The 19,754-nt window shown below is 46.5% G+C and overlaps 1 protein-coding gene across 1 annotated transcript in view; it reads right to left on the bottom strand.

Annotated features, from left to right (window-relative positions):
* Positions 1 to 11,635, bottom strand: part of NOTCH2 (notch 2) — a gene marked incomplete at its 5' end in the record, with an annotated part of 72,961 nt that extends 61,326 nt beyond the window's left edge. Inside the window, one exon of the mRNA XM_023534849.1 lies at positions 11,410 to 11,635. Within this exon, the coding sequence (XP_023390617.1) occupies positions 11,410 to 11,635 (226 nt within the window). The remainder of the gene's footprint in view (positions 1 to 11,409) is intronic.
* Positions 11,636 to 19,754: the final 8,119 nt, after the last annotated feature.

Raw genomic sequence — 19,754 nt, 5'->3', positions numbered from 1 at the left:
GGCTCGTGGGGCTCTCTGAGGATGCCGCACACAAACCATCAATCTGACTCGGAGTCACGAGTGACTGGGAAGGAAGCGGAGGAGGGGAGCAAAGAAAAGAAATGGTCACTGAGCCTTAGCGCTTGGGGAAGACGTCCTCGCCCTTCCGGGTCATCTCTCCACCGTGAAGCGTGTGGGAAAAACTTGTATCACATCGATGGCTCTGTTAAGGGTCAGCTCTCATGGCAACAACAATCACAGCGTGAGAAAGTATGAGAAAAAAGCTCGCCGGCCCTTGCCCTGAGCCGGCTCCCTCCTCTTCCACGGTTAAATCGGGAGAACTCGGGGTTGCGGGATTTCATCTTCCCGTGTCACGGCAGAGCACGCTCAGAGCCTCTGTCAGACTTCTCCTCCCTACGCGGGACGCTGTCCCCTCCGCTGCGGAGGCGACAGGACAGAGGACAAGCTGGACGATTCTCCCGCCGGCTGGCACTCAAGCTGGCTGAAACGTTCCGCATAAACGCCGGAGTCCGCAGGGTCTGCCTAGCGAGAGAACGCGTGTGTGCACGAGTGTGTATACGAGGCCTGGGCGTGCGGTGGCTGACGGGGCGACGCAGAGGTGGGGGACACGCGCGCAGATAAATGCGAGAACCTGGGCGAACGTTCCCACTAATCCTAGACGCCACCGACTTCCGGGCCCTCAGAAGCCGGCGTCCATGCACCCCGACCCGTTATGTTCTAAAGAGTCACCACGAGGACGTGGCTTCGGGCCACGCGCCTGTTCAGACCCTTCGATGAGTAGAATCCTAAACCCCGTCCGTGTTTCCCGCCTGCTTCTCTCATCTCTCCTTGTGAAGCGCCGCGACCTCCAGCCATTCTGGCTTGTTTTCCTTTCTCACAAACTTCCCCCACTCAGGGTCTCAGCACACGCTGTTCCCTGTGACAGCAACACCCTCGTCTCCCGCTCCCTAATTCTTACTCACTGTCCACGGCTGAAATGTCACCTTTCGAAGAGACATTACATGCCTACCCCAAACTCGACTGTTTTTGCCTGTTAATGTGCTTTCCTAATAACCTCTACTTTCCCTGAAGGCATTTATTACAGTTCACGTTTCACATGTAATTTTATGATTTATGTCTGTTCTTTACTAGACTGGAAATTCCACAGAGAGATGGGTGGTGGCTATTCACTTCATCAGCGAATCCCCAGCACTTAGCACGGCGCCCAGCGAGCAATATTCCTTGCGAAGTATTCGAAAATACTTGTTAAACCAATGCTTACCTGCTTCTGTCTTCTCTTCAGTCGTTGTAACCCCCGAATAACACCCACCTTTCAGTTCATCTCCCTCGCTCCTTTAGGGGCGCCTCTATCCTATTCATGCCGACCAAGCTCCCGTCACCCCCTTATCACGTCCGCCAGGCAATACGCGAAACTTCCCACCTCGGCCCCCTCAGGCGCTGAACTCCATCTCGGTTATACCTCACCACGCTCAGCTTGCTTTCGACCCTGAGGCTTCGGCTATGTCTCAAGGGGAACGCTGCCTCGTGGTGGGCACCCTCCGTCATCGGCAAGCAAAGATTTCCCTAAACACTCTGTCCCCGTCGGCCCTTCTTGACAGAAGTCCTCTGTCAGTCACCTCCCTCTGCATGAAGGTAAGTAGGCAAAGAATCCGTTTTTTCTTTATTCCCTAATGCTCTACTGATTTCAAACAATAAAGATCACTTATTGAGCTGTTTCTAGGTATCAGACACTGTGCTTACGTTGATCGTCAAATGTAATTCTCTCTCGCAATTAGTGCAGTTTTACATATGTTGTACACACTTGGTCCATAGTGAAGAGAGACACTCGAGTATCTCAGGCCCGTAAGGAGAAAAGAACCCAATAACAGCCCTAACTTTGGAGGGATGAGGTTGGAGCAGAAACAAATGGGAAATATAATAATCCAATTCATTCGGTCATTCATTCACTTATTCAACAAATGTGTATAAACTGTGTGCCAGGCCTCGATCTACAGACACTGGGATTATGACGGTGAACAAGACAGTTGCGGCTTCTACCCTGCAGAACTTAGAGCCAAATACGAGTTTGACAAGCAAACAGGCAATTGTAAGAGAGGGTGATGAGTGCTCTAATCGATGCCTGTTGCCTGGGAGCACAGAGAGGAACTACGTTCTGCAGCTCCGGCTGGGGATGACGTTTCACTCTCAAGCCACCATATGGGACCCCGTGGCATCTCATACCAAGGCACCGTATCTTCTCCGACGATGCATTTTCCTACAAACTCCTCCTTCAAACTATCAAGTTTACATTAATGACAAGAATTTATCATCAAAATATTAATAGTAATGGCAGCATTTGGCTCCATAGTGCAAGATCGCAGTGGTCTCCTGCTTTAACTATTTCTAAAGTTCTTTTTTCCACTGGTATACGGTCTAAACCCAGATGACCCCTTAGTGCCAGAGATTGCACAGGCCTATAAAACAGAGAAAGTACAACAGACTATCTCAGGAGCAGACTCAGAAGTACCCCATGCGATGCTATCTTAAAGTCAGAATAACCTGCATTAGAGCTGAAATTAGAGCTGAATGAACTTTCAATTACAGAGGGAGGGAGGGAGAGGGAGGGGGGGGGAGAGAGGAAGAGAGAGGAAGAGAGAGAGAGACTGACTTTATATATTAGCAAGGTTGTCCGAGGGGCTGTGTGTAGGAAGAGGATGGTGTGGGGAATACTTCAGGCAGAAGGAAGTGTCTGTGTACACGTCTGAATAGAAAAAAGCACATGGCTCATTTGAGGCAATGAAAAACAATCAGTGTGGTGTGATTACAAGGCATGCGTCGGGGAGATGCGGCTGGAGAGGGGGTTCGAGGCAGAGCCCTGGACTCTATCCAAAGTCAAGGAGGACCCACTGCAGCATTTTAAGCCAAGAAACGACTCGATCCAAGTGCGATTCAGAAAGCCCACTGGGGTGCTGAGGGGAGAATGGGCTGAACTCCACTCACCCTCCTAGGTCAACCCTGGGTGCCCTGGATTGCTGGGCTGTGAAGCCAGTTCACACGGAGAGTCCCCCACATCCCTGGGAGAACAAACTGTAGCAGGGGTTCGGAGGAGAATCCACCTACTCTCCTTACGGGCAAGCAGTAACCATGAGCAGAGGAAAGAAACTGGGAAAAAGCGGGACCTGTTAAAACACTGCCATGTAAAAGATGGGCAGCATCCTCCTTAAGATGCAGATGAAGAGCACTGCTTGTGAAAACACTCACTTCCAGAAACCAACACATTTTAGAAAAAACTGGCTCTGTGCTCTCAAGAAGTTCAGACAATACGTAGGTTCTAAAAAGAAATGAAAAGTAATACAGGACCGTGGACTCTGAAGAAAGGAGGCAGGCTGAGAGAGAGGACCGAGATTCAATGAGGGACTATTACAGTAATATAAACGCAGTTCGAATAAAAAACGGGATTGGAAGCTACAAAGGACAGAACTGACCAGAAGAAAAAAAATCAGTGTCATGAAGGGAAAGCTTAAGAAGCTCTCGTAAAATGCAAACAAAAGAACAAGCCAACCGAAATCGCGCGAGAGAGTTTAGCTGTGGGGGGAAGAAGGAAGACCTACTGTACAGAAAACGGGTGTTCCTGAAAACGCGAAAAAAACGAAGACGGCGACGTTTTCTGAGGTGAGAATAGATAGATCTAAGTCTGCCGATCCAAGGGCCTCAAAAAGTACGAGGATAAAAAGCAAGAAAACACACACACACACGCGCACACACACACACGCGTGCGTGCGCGTGCACACACACACATACCCACACACACACACACCCCAGTACTGGTTAAAGACTGGACTTGGGAGAGAGGACAGCAGAGAGACGAAGACAAGACACTGACTTGCCTGACACTGGACTTCCCTATAATACTCATGACAAGAAGCAAAGGAACAATGTCTCGATCAATTTGTGACCCGACGATTCATTATCTAGGCAACATGCCATTTGTGTAAGAAGGCAACTAAATCAAAAGATATTTTTCACATATCCAAGAGCTCTGAAGATGTGCCAAAGTGTAACTTTTCTGAGGAAAAAAAAATACTTAAAGAAGTACTCATTTGACTAAAAAATTAAATCAAAATAAAGAACTCAGGAATCGAAAGGTTGTGTTCTAAGCGTACTTGGAACTAAGTCTAAAATATTATAAGTTGGATTATAAAACAGTGTAAATGTTAAGAATAACTTTAAAAGAAGATGCATAAGTTCAAAATTCAATAACAATAATAATGCAATAATATGAATTTGAAATGCCAGATCATATCAACAAAGTCTGAAAGTGAAGAAAAGATGTAAGATAAAGTATGCTTATTCTTCATCTTACGGAAAAGATAATTAGTAATACGGTTTCATTTTAGACACTAAAAAGTAGAAAGCAGATTGAAATCTAAATTTTTCCAAAGATGTATTATACCTTAAGGGAAAAAAAAAAAATACTATAACTTACATCACCTCACCACTATTTTTTTCCTCATGGAGCAATTTCCACTCCCTTGAATGACTTAAACACATGGCTTATGTCCTCACTCTCCTCTCCCATCTCCCATGAAATCAACATCTGGGTTGGGGACCGATAAGGCCATCGGAGCCAAGAGCTCTTACTTTTTTCAACTCGGCAGGCCTGCACACCCACAAACATAACTCACGTTCTGGATCTTATTATGAGACGTCGCTGTTCCAACTCCAAGATCTCAAACTGGGTGTTTCTTTCCAGCTCTCACCTCCCATCTGCCTCCCCTCCCATTCCCAACACCCATTCCACCTAATTCATGCCCCACTAAAACTCGTAAGGGTGAACCCCTCCTAAATAACCCAGTTCATTAACCAATCCCCTTCTGGCTGCCTTAACTCTTAGTCTAGGCCAAGGTCCAAGGGTCGGTCCCACGAATGAAGTTTCTGTCCCCTATAGCTACCACCCTGCATCGCCCTCTCTCCCTTTTTTAGCTGTAGAAAAATCTCGACACCACTTTTCGCTTTAACCCCTTGCAACCTGTCTCTTTCTCCTTTCTATTAAAACTAGAAGACTTTCGATGCCCTCGAAAATTCTGATTAAGTCTTTGCAGAATCATTCCTATTTGAATCTCCTGGATGTCAGCCATTCAAGAACCACCCTTTGTTAAAACTGGTCCTGGGAATGTCAAAAGAAAGACCAGTTCCCAATCCTCCAGAGGCCGAGACGCCATCAGGCAAAGCGAGCACATAAACCAGGAAGAGCAGTAACCCAGTCCAGGTGCCATGGCAGAGGCACTTAGAGTTGAGTCAAGGCTGCGGTCTCAAAACGCAGCCCCGACTGGGCGATGCTCCGGGGGCGGAGCTTCTTTCCAACCTTCTCACATCTCCCTTTCTCGTCTTCCTTCTTTGGATCCCCCTCCTCACCCCTATTCTTAAGTCTGAGCGTTTCTCACCATTCAGGTCTGTTCTCCTCACTCGGCACACGTTCCCTGGCAGACCTGATACGTTCCCAAAGCAACCGAAAGCAAGGCTGAAAATCTGCGTCTCCAGCCCCTCCCTCTGCTCTCACCTCCTGGGTCTCACTTGGAAAACTCACCTCGAAACCACCATCGACTCTAGGCCATTTCTCCATCTGTCAACAGACCCCACCTTCTTCCACTACTCTGATGCGAAACTGAAATGAACTCTTCTCAATCTCCTCCACCCAGCCGAGTACTTCGATGCCCATTTCTAATCCAGCCTTCGTTCAAGCTCACGTGCATCCACGCTTCCTACCTCTTACTGTGGTTATGTGCGGTCTGATTTCTGCCCAGCGAATCTGATCATTCTTTAAAAATAGGAATTTACTGTGCTCGCTTCGGCAGCACATATACTAAAGATAGGAATTTACATGTCTCCTTTGTGTCTCTTCCAGCATCCGGCACAGTTTACGGAATATAAGAGTCACTCAGTAACTGTCTGTTATGGAGGCTACCTTACGGCCACTCTGTGGGGGCTTGAAAAGCCATCAAGTGACACTGGATCTTGCCTGGAAAGCAGCCAAGGCCAGATACTGAGTCACGGACCACAGGGCAGGAGAGATCCGTCAGTCTCACCGCCTGCGTTTCGTGGAGGGCCGAAGAAACCGCTCACCCCTGTCCCCACCCACACAACCACTGACGAGCTCTGGGGCTCTGGGATGCGGGTACTGCAGGGTAGCGTTCTGGCGGTTTGCCCGGCTGCTGGCAAAATGAAACCAGGGTGGGGAAGCAGAATTCCAGAAAGCGGGCTTGCTGTCCGGTCCTCACGACTGAGCTGACAGCAGAGAAACTAAAATAGGAGCTGTGTTTTCCCCATGCCCCGTGCAGAATGCAAACGAGAACGCTTTGCAGTCCCAGACTGATGGATTGCTTTTAACTGAAGAAATGATTTCATTTCCCCCTGTCTACCTTCCCCCTCTCCAGATAGAATTAAACAGTTTCCACTCTACCAAAAACCTCCATTCCTGTAGTATCAAAAAAGGCAGAAAAGTGGCTGCGAGAAAAGCCTCATCCTAGAGAATAGCTGGTAACCAACTAGTCGCTAGACTGGAACGGGGCATTTAGTTCACAAATCAAACACCGCCATGAAAAGAGTCCATTCCCAGACAGAAGGAGCACAGGCACCGTCTCTGGCGGTACGTACTTGCTGATGCACGCCAAAAAACTTTACTGACATTGGAGCGAGGAACGGCAAAGGGAATCTTAACCGACCCTTCAGACTCATCATGTCATAAAGGAGAGCCGAGAGAAAATGCGGTCAGTTTTATTTGACTTATGTCCCCCTAACTTCCATTGTTCACTCCTGCCTGGTGTCCCAAAGCACTATCCCAGGCCGAAATTACATTTCTGGGCTGATCACAAGCACAGGGAAATAAATCACGTCTGCCCTAGGACTGAACCCAAAACCTAAAGCTGCCAGAGTGGAATTTGTGAGTTGAGTTTAGAGGCAACTTTAATTCTGAAGGAAACAAACTTTTAAAAAGAAATTTCAAATAACGATCTATATAGACAAAACAATAATCTACACTAATTAATTTGGGGGCTATTTATAACTTTTTCTTCATTAAGTGGCTATCTGCCAGAGTAGAACTTTTCTCATTAGATAGTTTGGGGCCAAATACAGTAACAGTAAACAGATCCGTGCTCAGGCTTCATCAAATCCTCAGGTCCACTTCCCTTTGTAAAGGAACTTACCTCTATAACAGGGTTCCATGAAAACAGAAAGCATCTGCCCACCCCCAACACCATTTCTTTCTCCCACCTGGGCTTTAGCTCGTCCGGAATAGTAGCAGTTAGTGAAGGTACAAACTAATACTGTTCTAGACAGCCACGTCAGGTAGAAGGGCTCCATGCTGGATTAGAAAACAGTTCTGCCCACAACTGACGTGGAAACCACACCAGAACCGTCCGCCATACTTTCCTAGTGGATCCCCTCCCCCCAATGGATATTTACAAGTCCGCCCTCTGCCACTCAGGACCAGAGAGGATAAGCCTAGGCAGCAGCAGCAAGGGCAATGCCTATGGAACATCTCAAGCAGCATCGTCCGGAAAAATGTCATAAGAGACACAGATGCAATTTTAAATTTTCTGGTAGCACTTAAAAAAAAGGAATAAGAAACTGGTAAAATTAGCTTTAATATTATGTTTTCTTTAACTCGATGTAGCTAAAACATCATTTTAGCATCTAAACAATATTTAAAACATTAGAGATGGTTTACTTTTTTTTCATGTTCTCTTTTCAAAATCAGGCATTTGACAGTTGTGGCACATCTCAATTCAGACCAGTCACATGCCAGATGCTTAACAGCAAGATGTGGCTAGTGGCCACTTTATCAAACAGCGTGATCGAGAACATTCTACTTGATAATTATTTGCTGGGTAAATGAAAAACTGAAAAGCTTTGCATTGCACCATTTATTTGCCCAATAAAGTAACTAAGAGATATTAGTTCCACGGATGGCAAATAAAGCTTTCAGAAAAAAGGGAGCTGACTCATTTACCCCAAATCAAACCATAAATAGACTTGGGAAAATTCTGGTCACCTAGAAGTCCAGAACTTACTGCAGAAGACCGAGCCTTCTGTATACATGCACTTACGAAATAACACGGCCTCCGTCAGTCTCTTCTTGAGAAAGACGTGGCAAATCTCCATTTATTACAAATCGATGCCCCGTTTTGTCAGCTCTACATTCCCCTCCATTCTTTTTCAGACAGCTGGCGACTTCGCTTCCTTTCCTGGTAGTCCACTCCAACGCTTCCTTTTCTATTGCATCCAAAGCCAGACCAAACGGTTCATGCTTTAAACCCTACAGCTGGAAACTGTAAGGGAACTCTAACGAAGCTATAACGAGGCTTTTAGGTATAGTGAAAAAATCTCCAGACTGCAGATAAAATATTCACTTAATATTGACTTCTAATCTCAAAGTAACCAGATACATTTTTAAAAAGGAAAAACGCAAAGAGTCAATCCTCGAATGATATAACTATAAATTGAACTTTCGGTCAATTAAAAAGAATCAAAGTTCTTTGAAAAAATTAAAAAGACAACCCACAGGGTAAATGTGTGTAGGAAAAAGACCACAGAGTTGAGCACAGACTCAACAAACAGATTCAAACCCTAACCCTACTACTCTGTGCCTTGAGGAAGCTGTGTAACTCCTCTGAATATGCATCAACATCTGTGAAAAGGACATGTAATAAACTCTACCCCAATACAATTATTACAAAGATTACGCAAAATAGAACACTGAAATGAGTACCTAATTTGGGTGTTAATAAACATTAGTTACCTCCCAGCCCCTAACCTCATTTATTAATTTGCATAAAACGGAAAATACTAATCTTAATTTATAGCCCTAATATCAATAGAAATAGGAACCCCATGACACCAAATTTCCTTTCTATTTTTCTCAGAATGAGGTGGGGGCTGAGATGGTAAATGGCTCAGCGACATGCTACCGAGGACAAAGGCCTGGAAGAGCTCTGGTACCCAGTTCAACACTTCCATCACCCCGAGCGTATGGCAATGCTGGTGTTCCCGTGGCGAGGACTAGTGTGGGGGGGGGCGTGGCAAAGGAGGGGCCCCGAGAGAGAACACTTAGCTCAGGCTGGAGGGAGGTTATGGGAGGCCTCCTGAGGGACGTAACCACTTAACCTGAGCCAGGCGGGCAAAAATGGCGAGGACAACAGGGAGGGGCGTGGAGATGGGAAATCTAGAGAAAAGAAATGGTGTGAACGGCGACGCACAACGTGCTGGACACAGGAGAACTGGGGACGGCTCTTATGGCTGGAATACGAGGGGCCGCCGGACTGGCGAGCAGACTTCCCGTGCGTCCGACAGCACCTCGGGTTCCAGCCAGGGCGGACTTCACGGACACGAGGAACCTCAGACTTTATCCCGCTGGGGATGCGGACGGCAAAAAACGAGGCTGTCACTGGAGATCAAAGAACTGGCCCAGAGGGAGGACACCGTGGAGGGCCACTTTTACGTGACAGCAGGTCAGAAGAAATAAACGCTGCCACGCTGAACTCATCCATCATGTCTGCCACCCTTTACAGAAAACACAAGGACGCGGTGAAAGAGACGCAAGGATTTTCCCAGAACACAGGCATTTCAACATCCTGGGGAAAGACATTTTGGCAAAATATCCTTTCGTTGGGAGAGTTTGCCCGAAGATTGGGCCTTCCTCAGTAATACCAAAGCCGGACACTGCATGTGGCATCAGAGAAAAACCAGCAAAGAAGTCACAGGATCGCTTAATCTCGACTGGCATCGGAAGCCTTAGTGCCACATGGAACCACTCTCTCCCGAGGCAAGGAGAGATAAGAATGGGGTCGAGTGCCCAACAAGTAGCTCGTCCCACTCAGTTCCACTGTGAGGATCATTACAAAGAGACAAAATTCAAATCCTTTCAGTTATTTTTTGGTCACGTAAGTAACAACAGTGGTTTTTAAGTTGGCAAAACAAAAAACTAGGGACCTCTGAAAAATCTGCCAGAAACTGGCAGAAGCTGAAGAGACAGTAAGAGCGCGTGGCGGGCTGGGAGCGGAGCCCCAGAACCACGACGCCATGAGGACATTCTCGGGGAAGTCCCACTCCGGGGGACACGGTGGGCCAGTGTTACCATGTCAGTTCGGGGGTGAAACGCAGAAATGTGCGCCCTTCCGGGAAATCATGTTACTGAAGTTTTAAACCCTTTTAAATCTTTTTTTTTATTCATGGTCAACAGCTCTAAAAAGTACTCTAAATAATTAGCTGCTGCAGATAAGGGAGAGCGACGCAGAGACAATAAGAACAGCAGGTAGTGCTGGCGACCGTGTCTTCCCTCACCCGCTCCGCGGCTTCTTCGTTAGAACATGACTTATTCTTGGGGTTCCACGTTAAATCCATCGACATCTGACAAAAGGGCTCGGTTCTTAATCACTTGATCAGTTCTTAATGGTCTCCACGTTCAGTTAGATAAATAACAGAAACTAGAACCACATGTCTGTATAAAACCACTTAACTTTCGAGCAGAAGTGGAGAATCTGCCTAAGACGGCACCGAAAACGTCCAAGAGGCTGTAAAACTAAGCAAGAGTATCCTGCTAACGTCAGAGGCAGAAAATTCTATTTTGGTCTCATGTGTAAAAATGGATACAAAAAAGGAAAAAACAGAAATGTAGGCGGGTGTCATAAAAATAATGTCATCAAGAGGACCTGCCCACCCTTTTGTATAATTACAAGACACGACAATAAGATGAGGATGTTGTCTGTGAACAAACAGTAAGCTCTGAACTCCTGCAGTCTGTAACTTATTTTTACCTTTTGGGGGCGGATTGGAAGAAAGAGTATTCTAATAGCATTTTCATACAGTGATGAATAGTCTTTGATACTACACCAAAACGTGACAAGTGGTAGTTTCTATTTTTTCTCAGCTCTATTGAGATATATTTAACATGTAACGTTGTGTAAGTTTAAAGTACACAATGTGATGATTTGATATACATATATATTGCAAAATAATTACCACAAGGAGATTAGTTAACACATCCATTACCTCACAGTTACCGTGCGCGCGTGCACATGTGCGTGTGCGTGTATGTGTGTGTGTGGTGGGAACATTTATATTTTCGCATTTAAGTATGTTCTTGCTTCTCAGATATTTATCAAGCATCTGCTACGTTCTAGGCAATGCACTGCTTTTCCCAGATGACCTCGGGGTCTGTCGATAACGCCCCCTGTCACGGCTGTCACAGCACCTAGCACAGCACTGATATCCGAGCAGCCACCCAGTAAGCACCTCCCGCCACATTTAAGCGAACACGGGAGGACACACAGGATGAGGCGGCGCAGGGTGCCCGCTCCGTAAGGGCCCGCCTCTGGGTACCACCCGGCCCCGCCCTGGGGGACCCGCCCTGCCCCACCCTGCCCGACGTACCTGTCCACTGAGGCGGGCAGCGGCAGTTGTAGGTGTTGACCCCGTCCACGCAGACCCCTCCGTTCTGACACCTGTGGTTCGGGCAGTCGTCGATATTCCGCTCACAGGTGCTTCCTTCAAAACCTGGCAGGAGAAGGAGGGGAGAAAAGGACGAACTGTCACTCGGGAGAAGTGACGGGCTCTCTCCCGCAGGGCGTGGCCATCGGACGGCCAACGGCGTCACGTGTCAGTCAGTTCAGGAGCCAGCAGCTGGTCTGCCCAGGCCTCACCGTATCACATCCCCACCCCATCTTCTGTCTTCCTTTGCTTCCAGCACGGCCAGACAGTTAAAGTGACTCATTATGCCAATGACCTGCTTTCACAGTTACAAGTATTTCAAAGCGTTTCATGAAATAAATCCCGACTTGGGATAAATCTCTACTAGGACAGCTATTCTCTGGTCCTAAAAAATTAGATTTACCCCAGCTCCAAGCTCCAAGACCAAAGATTATCTAATTAAATTTTTTTAATTCCTTTTTTTTTTTCCTTGGGATGATTGTTTGGCAAAGCTAGGTGGGAGTGGAGGGCATAAGAAAAATTCTGAACTCGAAGTCTGAAGATATTAGTTGGGTTCCAACCTCACTACCTATAAGCCATGGAACACACGGTAAATTCCAAACTCTGAATCAGCTTCCTCGTCTACAAAATGAGGCTGATTCCACCTGCCCGGCCTGCCCGTCTAGGTTGTTATAAGCGCCACATAGTGAATAAAGTGCAATATAAATGTAAAAAGCCACTTGAAAATGGGTTGGCAATATTAATAACTAAATATTAATAAATAAACTTACCAACCCTTTCCATTCTTCCTCCTCCTCTCTATAATTGTAGCATTGCTTCCTTCCTCTGGATTTTCCCCGTTTATGAAAAATGAAACCAGCACGTCGCACTGCACCCCGACTGCCCCGTGCGTTCCTCTGCAATGTATACGCCGGCTTCTTCCTTTCCCTCTCCTTGCTACCACATCCCTTAGCTATTAAAAGAGAAAGCTACCAGCTTTAAAACAAGAGCACGTTCGCTGAGCATTCTCCTGTTTGGAGTATGACTACGTATCTGGCCTCTTCGGAACGTTCCTTAAGGTTCCTCTCTCGCGCTCAGCACTTACTGGGCCTGACACCGGGCCCTGGGGACGTAACAGCGAGTAAAAGAGGAAGAGGGTCCGCTTTCGGGGCGTCCACAGCCTGGTGGCTGGAAGAGACACTGGTCACGTCTTGCTGTGCTCGCTCCTCACCACAGGTGCTGTGGTGTCCTCTGTCTGCTCTGCTACGCCGGACAGGGCTGCTTTCCCCGAAAACAGGGACGGTCATGTAAGTGAGTATAAACTAAGTGGCCGAAAAGTTTACCCAGAGACCGAAGGAAGTCGCTCCAGAGAAGACGGGAGGACGGAAAGCCTGACTGAAGAGAATTCTTTTCTCTTCGTGTTTGGTGCTCGGTCCGTTCCAGCAGACGGATCGCTAAGGAAGCTTGAGGAAGACTAGGCATGTTTTTATAGACTCAGATTTTTAAAAATGTATCGTATTACTCACGGATCTATTTAATCCTGTTCTTACAAAGAGGTCTTGCGAATGGCTAATGAGTGAGAGAATGTTGAACTGTGTGGGCCCGCCCCTAACTACGACACAGTGAGGCAGAGCTACGTGGACCCCCCGAGCAGCGGTCCTTGTGTAAGAACTGAGAGGCCTGTGTTCCTTCTCCTCTAGCGCTCTTAATGGGAACATTCGGAGAAGACAAAGATACAGTTTTAGAGTGTGGGCGGGACATAAGGCTCCTGGCCCAACGTTGCTAGAACCTGGACCGTGGTTCTTGTGATGCTCTACAACTGGAACGGTCATCCTCTCTCTAACCTGATCTCTCTGGTGACTATGATGAAATGTCAGTGACCAGGGTATTAGGGAAGTGAGGAAGCCCTGGAACCAAACTACGGATTTGAAACTGTGACCCTGAGTTTATGTTGGCCAATGCTACAACTAACTGAATTCACCAACCACAGACAAATTAAGAAAGTAGAAGCACTTGAGCATAACCACGACATGCAAGAAACAAAATGTTTTCTTTTTATGACTATTTTTGAGGTAGTTCTTCCCTGCCAATAGGTAGGTAGGTGAGAAGGCAGGTAGGCAAAAGCGTTGATGCATGGTTGCGGCATGGCCTCTCAGGTCAAACGGCCTAGGTTCAGCTCTCAGCCTTGCCATGCAACATCTGAGTGAACATGGGCAAGATAACTGAGAGCTCCCCGCGCCCCCGCCGAGGAATCAACAAGACCTAGCTCAAAGCACTGTGTTAACGTTTAAATGGGTTAGATATAAAAAGCACGTCACTTGATAAATGGTGCTGGGACAGGTGAATATTGATATGCCAAAGAATAGAGCTGGACCCCCTTCGTCACACCGTGCACAAAAGTGAACTCAAAATTTAAGAGTTAAAATGAAAAAACTCTTAGAATAAAACAGAGGAGTACATCTCTGTGACTTGGGCTAGGCAGAGCTATCTTAAATAGGACCGAAAGCACAAGCAACAAAAGAAAAAATAGACAGCTGGACTTCACCAAAATTAAAAACATTTGGGTGTCCAAGGACATCATCAAGAATGTAAAATGACAACCCACAGAATGGGAGAAAATCATATATCTGATGAGGGACTTGTACCTAGGACATAAACAGAAGTCTTACAACAATAAAAATACAATATACGTAATATAATAATAAAAAGACAATTAGCCCAATTTTACAAAATGGGTAAAGGATCTGAACAGACATTTCTCCAAAGAAGGTATACGAGTGGCCACTTCGCACGTGAGCAGATGCTCGACATTATCAGTGAAAAAAGTTCTGAATTGACTGGGGTGATGGTTACACATATCCGCGAACATACTGAAAACCAATGAACTGCACACTTTAAAAGAGCTGATTATACAGTATGCAAAGTATCTCAAAGCTCTCATATTAAGGGGAGAAGCACGTAGCGTACCCAATGCCCAATAAGTGTTCTGCACATATTAGCTAATACTATTATATATCAATAGGATCAAAGCATCCCTTAGACACTATCTACTCTAATCGTCTTGTTACAGATGAAGAAGCTGAGGGCCATATGGCTGACTTATCCAAGATTACATGGCTAACAGGTAAGAGTCAGTACATTTCCCAGTTCCGATCAGCATGCTCTCTGGGAGCTCAGAGTTCTCTTTGAATGATCTGAAAAACTGACCTTAGGTCTAAAGTTCCCATGTCTGAGAAAAACTCAAGCCAAATCAGTTCTCCTCCAAAGTTAAGACAGAATTTATGCTTTAAAAATAGAGATAGAGAGCTCTTTTTGGAAATAGCTAGCAAATTCTTGCAAGAAAGTCTACCCAAAGGAGCAAGGGGTAAGGCTTATATAAATAAGTTACAGTGCAATCACTTCTTTAAAATATATTTTAAGGTTTTAGGGGAAAGGCAAACAGACAAGTCTCCAGACCTGTGGGTGGGTGTGTGCAGCAGACGCACAGAGCTCACGTGACCGCACTGAAAAGGGTCTACGCTTAACGGCAACTCACGTCCTTAAAAGGCCAAAAGGAGAGAAATTAAACTTAGAAGGAACATTTTAAGACTGTGCTGTTACAAAACTGATAAATAATGACAGTGAGGGTGGGGAGCAGTCTTTTGAGCGTGCCCCCCCACCGGAGAACAGCGTCCGCATCTTCCCACCGTCGGGCTCTGTGGGGTGCGAAGGTGGACGGGCTTGGTGGAGAGGCACAGAAAGGGGAAACTGAGGTGGCGCACTAGGATGCTCTCGGGCCAGGCCGAAAGTCCTCAGGAAAAGCTTTGGTGCACAGGATGAAAGAGCGCGGGGGACACCAGGGGTGCCCAGAATGGGACAAGGGCAAGAAGGTCGAAGTCTATAAGGCTACCTCCTACCCCGACGCCCCGGGAAGAAGCCTGTCACAAAGGCAACCTGGTCCCATCTCTGTCCAGCTGGTTTCCTGGCACACGTCTTCCGCCTTCTGAGTGGGCTCAGAGGGGCTCACCGACCCCCAAGACTGGCTCAGGTGTCCCCCAGCCCCGCCACCCACGTGGGCCGCTGCTCCCACCTGCCTCCCTCATCCTCTCCCACGCTTCCCCGTCTGACTTTGTCCCTAAAGAAGTCACGGAAATGAGTAAGGGGACATGAAAGAAAGAAATTCGGGACATTGTAAAACGTTATACAACACAGAAGTTCTCTTCTCTGTCGCAGCCAATTCATTCATTCGTCAGACGTCACTGAGTCTCAGCCTCGTGCCGGGCTCTAAGCTGGGTGTCGGGGGGGAAGGTTCAAACGAGAGTCTCTACTGGGACAGACGAATGAATACAGAATCGGTCTGATCAGCGCTCTGCTAGCGGGGCACGGGTTGCTGAAAGGTCTTCGAGGGTCTCTTGGCCCCAGGCGGGTCGGGAATGTAGGAGGCATTTCAGTGAAACAGGTGCCTCTGACGCCCGGGCGGAACCACGCAGTGTGGGCCAACAGGAAACAGAACTATGGAGTGAAATTGGACCTAGGGCCCAAGTCGAAGGAGCTGAAATAATGCCCTCTGGAAAGTGGGGTGATAGCGTCTGCATCTGCTCCAGAAAAACCTGCCCAGATACGATTAGTATAACACCCTCGTCACATGCTCTGGACGAGAATGCGAGAAGGAATTATTTCTACCAGTTTTTAAGCTCAGCAACAAAAAAGCAGAGACAAAAGCCACAGAATATGCTTAAGCTCTATTTCAACGACACAGGGATATTGCGCCTAAGCGGCCTATAAAGCACGGGGGTGGTTTAAAGGATAAACCTTCGTTGTTTGGAGAAGACAGATAAGACGGCTTTTTTATAAAGTTTAAAAAAAAAAAAATCGCAGGGGAATGGAAAGGTGTGGGAGAGAAAGAAAAGGGGACAGCACCTCACCCCATCCGAGTGTGAACTCGCAAGGGGCGGCCAGCAGCTTCGAGGGACCCACGGATTTGGGGTTACCTGCGCTGCTTCGAGAAACATCCACAAACACAAAACCAGCCTAACTCGTTCTCGCCCTGCGGGTTGGCCATAACCCCAAAATCCTGGGAGTCAATGACTCGCTCACGTATTTTCTAAACTACTCTGGCGAGTGCCCATCCTCGGGGCTTCTGCTAAGGACGCCGCTTAGTGGCCACTCGCGAAGTTCTAGGTTATTAACTCGCTGATCCAGGAAGAACAAATATGGTTCCTTGGTTTTATTAGTTCTCTCTTGAATATATTGTTTTCTTCCCTCTATGGAGAAATACTTCTTTTTTTTTTTTTTGGTCACATAAGATGAGTCATTTTTGCACTTTTAATTCTCTCCCCATGAATCTTACGATAACACTAAAGTAACTACAGTGCCCTTCGCAGGACAAGAGCTATAACTTAACCATTCAAACATAATCACTAATTTATCTGGGGTCCGCCGACTTTCAGCGTTGGAAAGGACTCTAAAATTCTTCTCCTCCGGTACTAGAGAACATAAGGCCAGGAGAGGCGGAACAGGGTCCAGGATGCACGACCTCGGGAGGAGAGTGAGAGGGCCCGAATGAAGCGGGGAAGACGGGGCAGAGTGTGGACAGACCGACCGGAAACAACAGACACATGGAGTAAATTACATCGTGCAAATTATCCAGTAAGAAGAGAAGTGTTAAAGAAGAAGGGAAGACGAAGTAGACGAGAGCAAGCAGTAATTCAGGAGTCCTGGGGGGTAGTTACGGTTTGAAACGGGGTGATCGGAGTGGGCCTCGAATAAAAGTGCAAAGGCTTGGCGTGTCACGGGAAGCAGCCGCTGGGAGGCACAGAGTACCTTAACGAGCTACTTTGCCTCCTGCTGACTCAGTAGCCCCATTTTTGCTACTAAAATAATGATTCTGCTCAAATAAAAGAGTTATTATTTACACTGACAGCGATTATTACTCTAAGTAACATTTCAGTCACGTGATCATTTGGAGTGGTGCAGAGGGCAATGGAGGGAAGGCCTAGGCTGCAGTGTGGAAATCTTCGGGCTCCGTTCTCCTGTGTGGAATCAAGTTAGCATTTTCCGAACTTCGCCTGGGACATTAAAAACGATGAGCACAAAAACCTTACAAATTATATAAATACGAATTTATTCCTAATGTTACTACATCATCTATTGTTTTAAATGCTCTTTAAAATTTCCTTCTATACGTTGTCCAAGCTGATACCATTTGCTTTATAGATCACGGGACCCCGGAAGGCAAGAACTAGTCTACTTAACTATTTTTAAATGTCTGCATGATGTCACACGTAGGGCCGATATGTAACAAATACTCTTGGATCGTAATTAGAAGTATCTCTTTTTTCCTATAACACGAACCTTTCTTTTTTTAACACAACACCTCAAAGTGTTTAACAAAAAAAGTTTTACACGTTTTCAAAGCACCTTCAGGGGCAGACAAGGAGTGCAGGGAGACGCAGCAAGATGCACAGGCGTCAGAAATGACCTGTCTGGGTGTCAGGATTCAGCCTGACCATGTCAGCTTTGGCTGAATCACTTAGCATCTCCAAACTTGAGGTACTTCACCGGGGAAAACTCGAAAAATAATACCTATCTATCCCCGAGGATTCGTGTAAATGAGCTAAAAGCTGCAGAAGTACCTGGCACAGTGCCTGACTCATACGAGGCATTAAATAAATGTTAGTTTTCTCTTCGCCAAATCTTCTCCCAGGCCCCTGCATCCCAATCCGCCCCCCACCCCCCACGCACACACACTTCATCAGTGAGTAAATAACTGTCTTGCTTTAAACTGCAAGCAGCGTGTAAGAGAGAGCCAAGATTTAACTCCACCCCACCAGCCCTGGCGACCTCTCAGCCGTGGAGTCCCTGGTTATTTCCTTTCTCAAGGAGGAGACACTATTCCAGTTTGACAGATCCCTTCCTGGACATACTCTCAGAATTCCCTAAGGTTCTTATCGTGGCTAATGGATAACAATGCAGAGACCATGGCAGTGAATAATCACTCTCTCTGAGCTAAAAACTTCCTTTATTGACTTCTCTCACTTCCCGTCAGCATTTTGCTGCCAAATCAACCTCTTGTTCTAGGCAACTATTAAAAGTAATTCTCTGGGGACTGAAAAACACACTTGGCCTTCAACAGCAAATCACAGTAACTTCAATTACTAGCCACTTGTAGACTAGTAGAACGTTACACTCAGAATATTTGTAAAATTAAATTGTTTACGTTTCTATTTCCTTCCTTAACCCTTAAAAGGAAAACAGGAGTGAAGAGATATTTCTTAGTTATTCTTTCTACAAGATGATGTGGATAATAGTAATATTATGTCAACAAAAATGTACTTAGTATCTAGAATGAAAGCATCAATTGTTCTTCGAAGAAAGAGAAACTGAAAGCAATAGGACGATAGCTTCTTCTTGTGGCTTGCAGTTAAACAGCATGATGTTTTCTATTATGTAGCAGTGTCTTGTGTACTGCTCTATCCTAAGCACATAGCTCAGCGCCTAGAAGGCAGCTGACAGTCGGTCAAATTTTACTGAACAAAATAAATAAATTACCATTTGGTTTTATACCCAGGACCAACGTATGACCTGTAGCCCGCCCCCCAAAAGAAAAAACACACAACCCCACTACGTGTGACCCGCATCCACAACATCGGAATCTAAGATTCCCGTTCAGAAGAGTAGCTACGACAGCCTCTTTTTGAGGCAATTCTGCTTACTTTGGCACATTACTCCCCTCTACAGTTTTCCTCCTTCTGGTTTGTACCAAGGATATTTGTATAAATACAGAATCTTTGTTGCTTAGTAATTCATCTGCTCCAGCTGCTTGCGTTCTGTTCCCAATCGAAATTCTCGGTTTTCAGCCTCCTCGTCCTTTTTGAGTTCGGTGGATTGGCCGGGCTCGCCCTTCCCGCCATCTCCACGGCACTGGGCTTCAAGCTCCCACACGCTGTTCCTCTTTTTGCTTTTTTTGGGGGGGTTATTTACGATTGTGCCGTACGTAACCTATCGGCACTCATCGACAAGCGCTCAATGATTCACAGAGCATCGCCCCGCCCCACCCTCCACCCTAGTTCCAAAATTCTCTAGCTTTGAGTCAGGGCAGGGTTACCCCGAAGTCACAGAGGGGACCTGGAGAGAATTCAGAGGGCTAGAAGCCCAAGGAAAATCACAGAAGCATGGGTGGGTAGATAGGGAAATATCATCCCGTCAGAGGTAAGAGCGTGTGGGAAAGCTGATCGCCAGCTGTCACTGCTAATTCGCTTTAAAGTGTCACTAACCACACATGCACGTTTTCCGGGCTCATTCTCACTGTGCTCCTTCCCATGCCATAT

The sequence above is a fragment of the Pteropus vampyrus genome, unplaced genomic scaffold, assembly GCF_000151845.1.
Source record: "Pteropus vampyrus isolate Shadow unplaced genomic scaffold, Pvam_2.0 Scaffold6, whole genome shotgun sequence".
NCBI lineage: Eukaryota > Metazoa > Chordata > Mammalia > Chiroptera > Pteropodidae > Pteropus > Pteropus vampyrus.
Note: the sequence above shows the minus strand (reverse complement) of the source record. Positions and strands in the feature narration are given on the sequence as shown.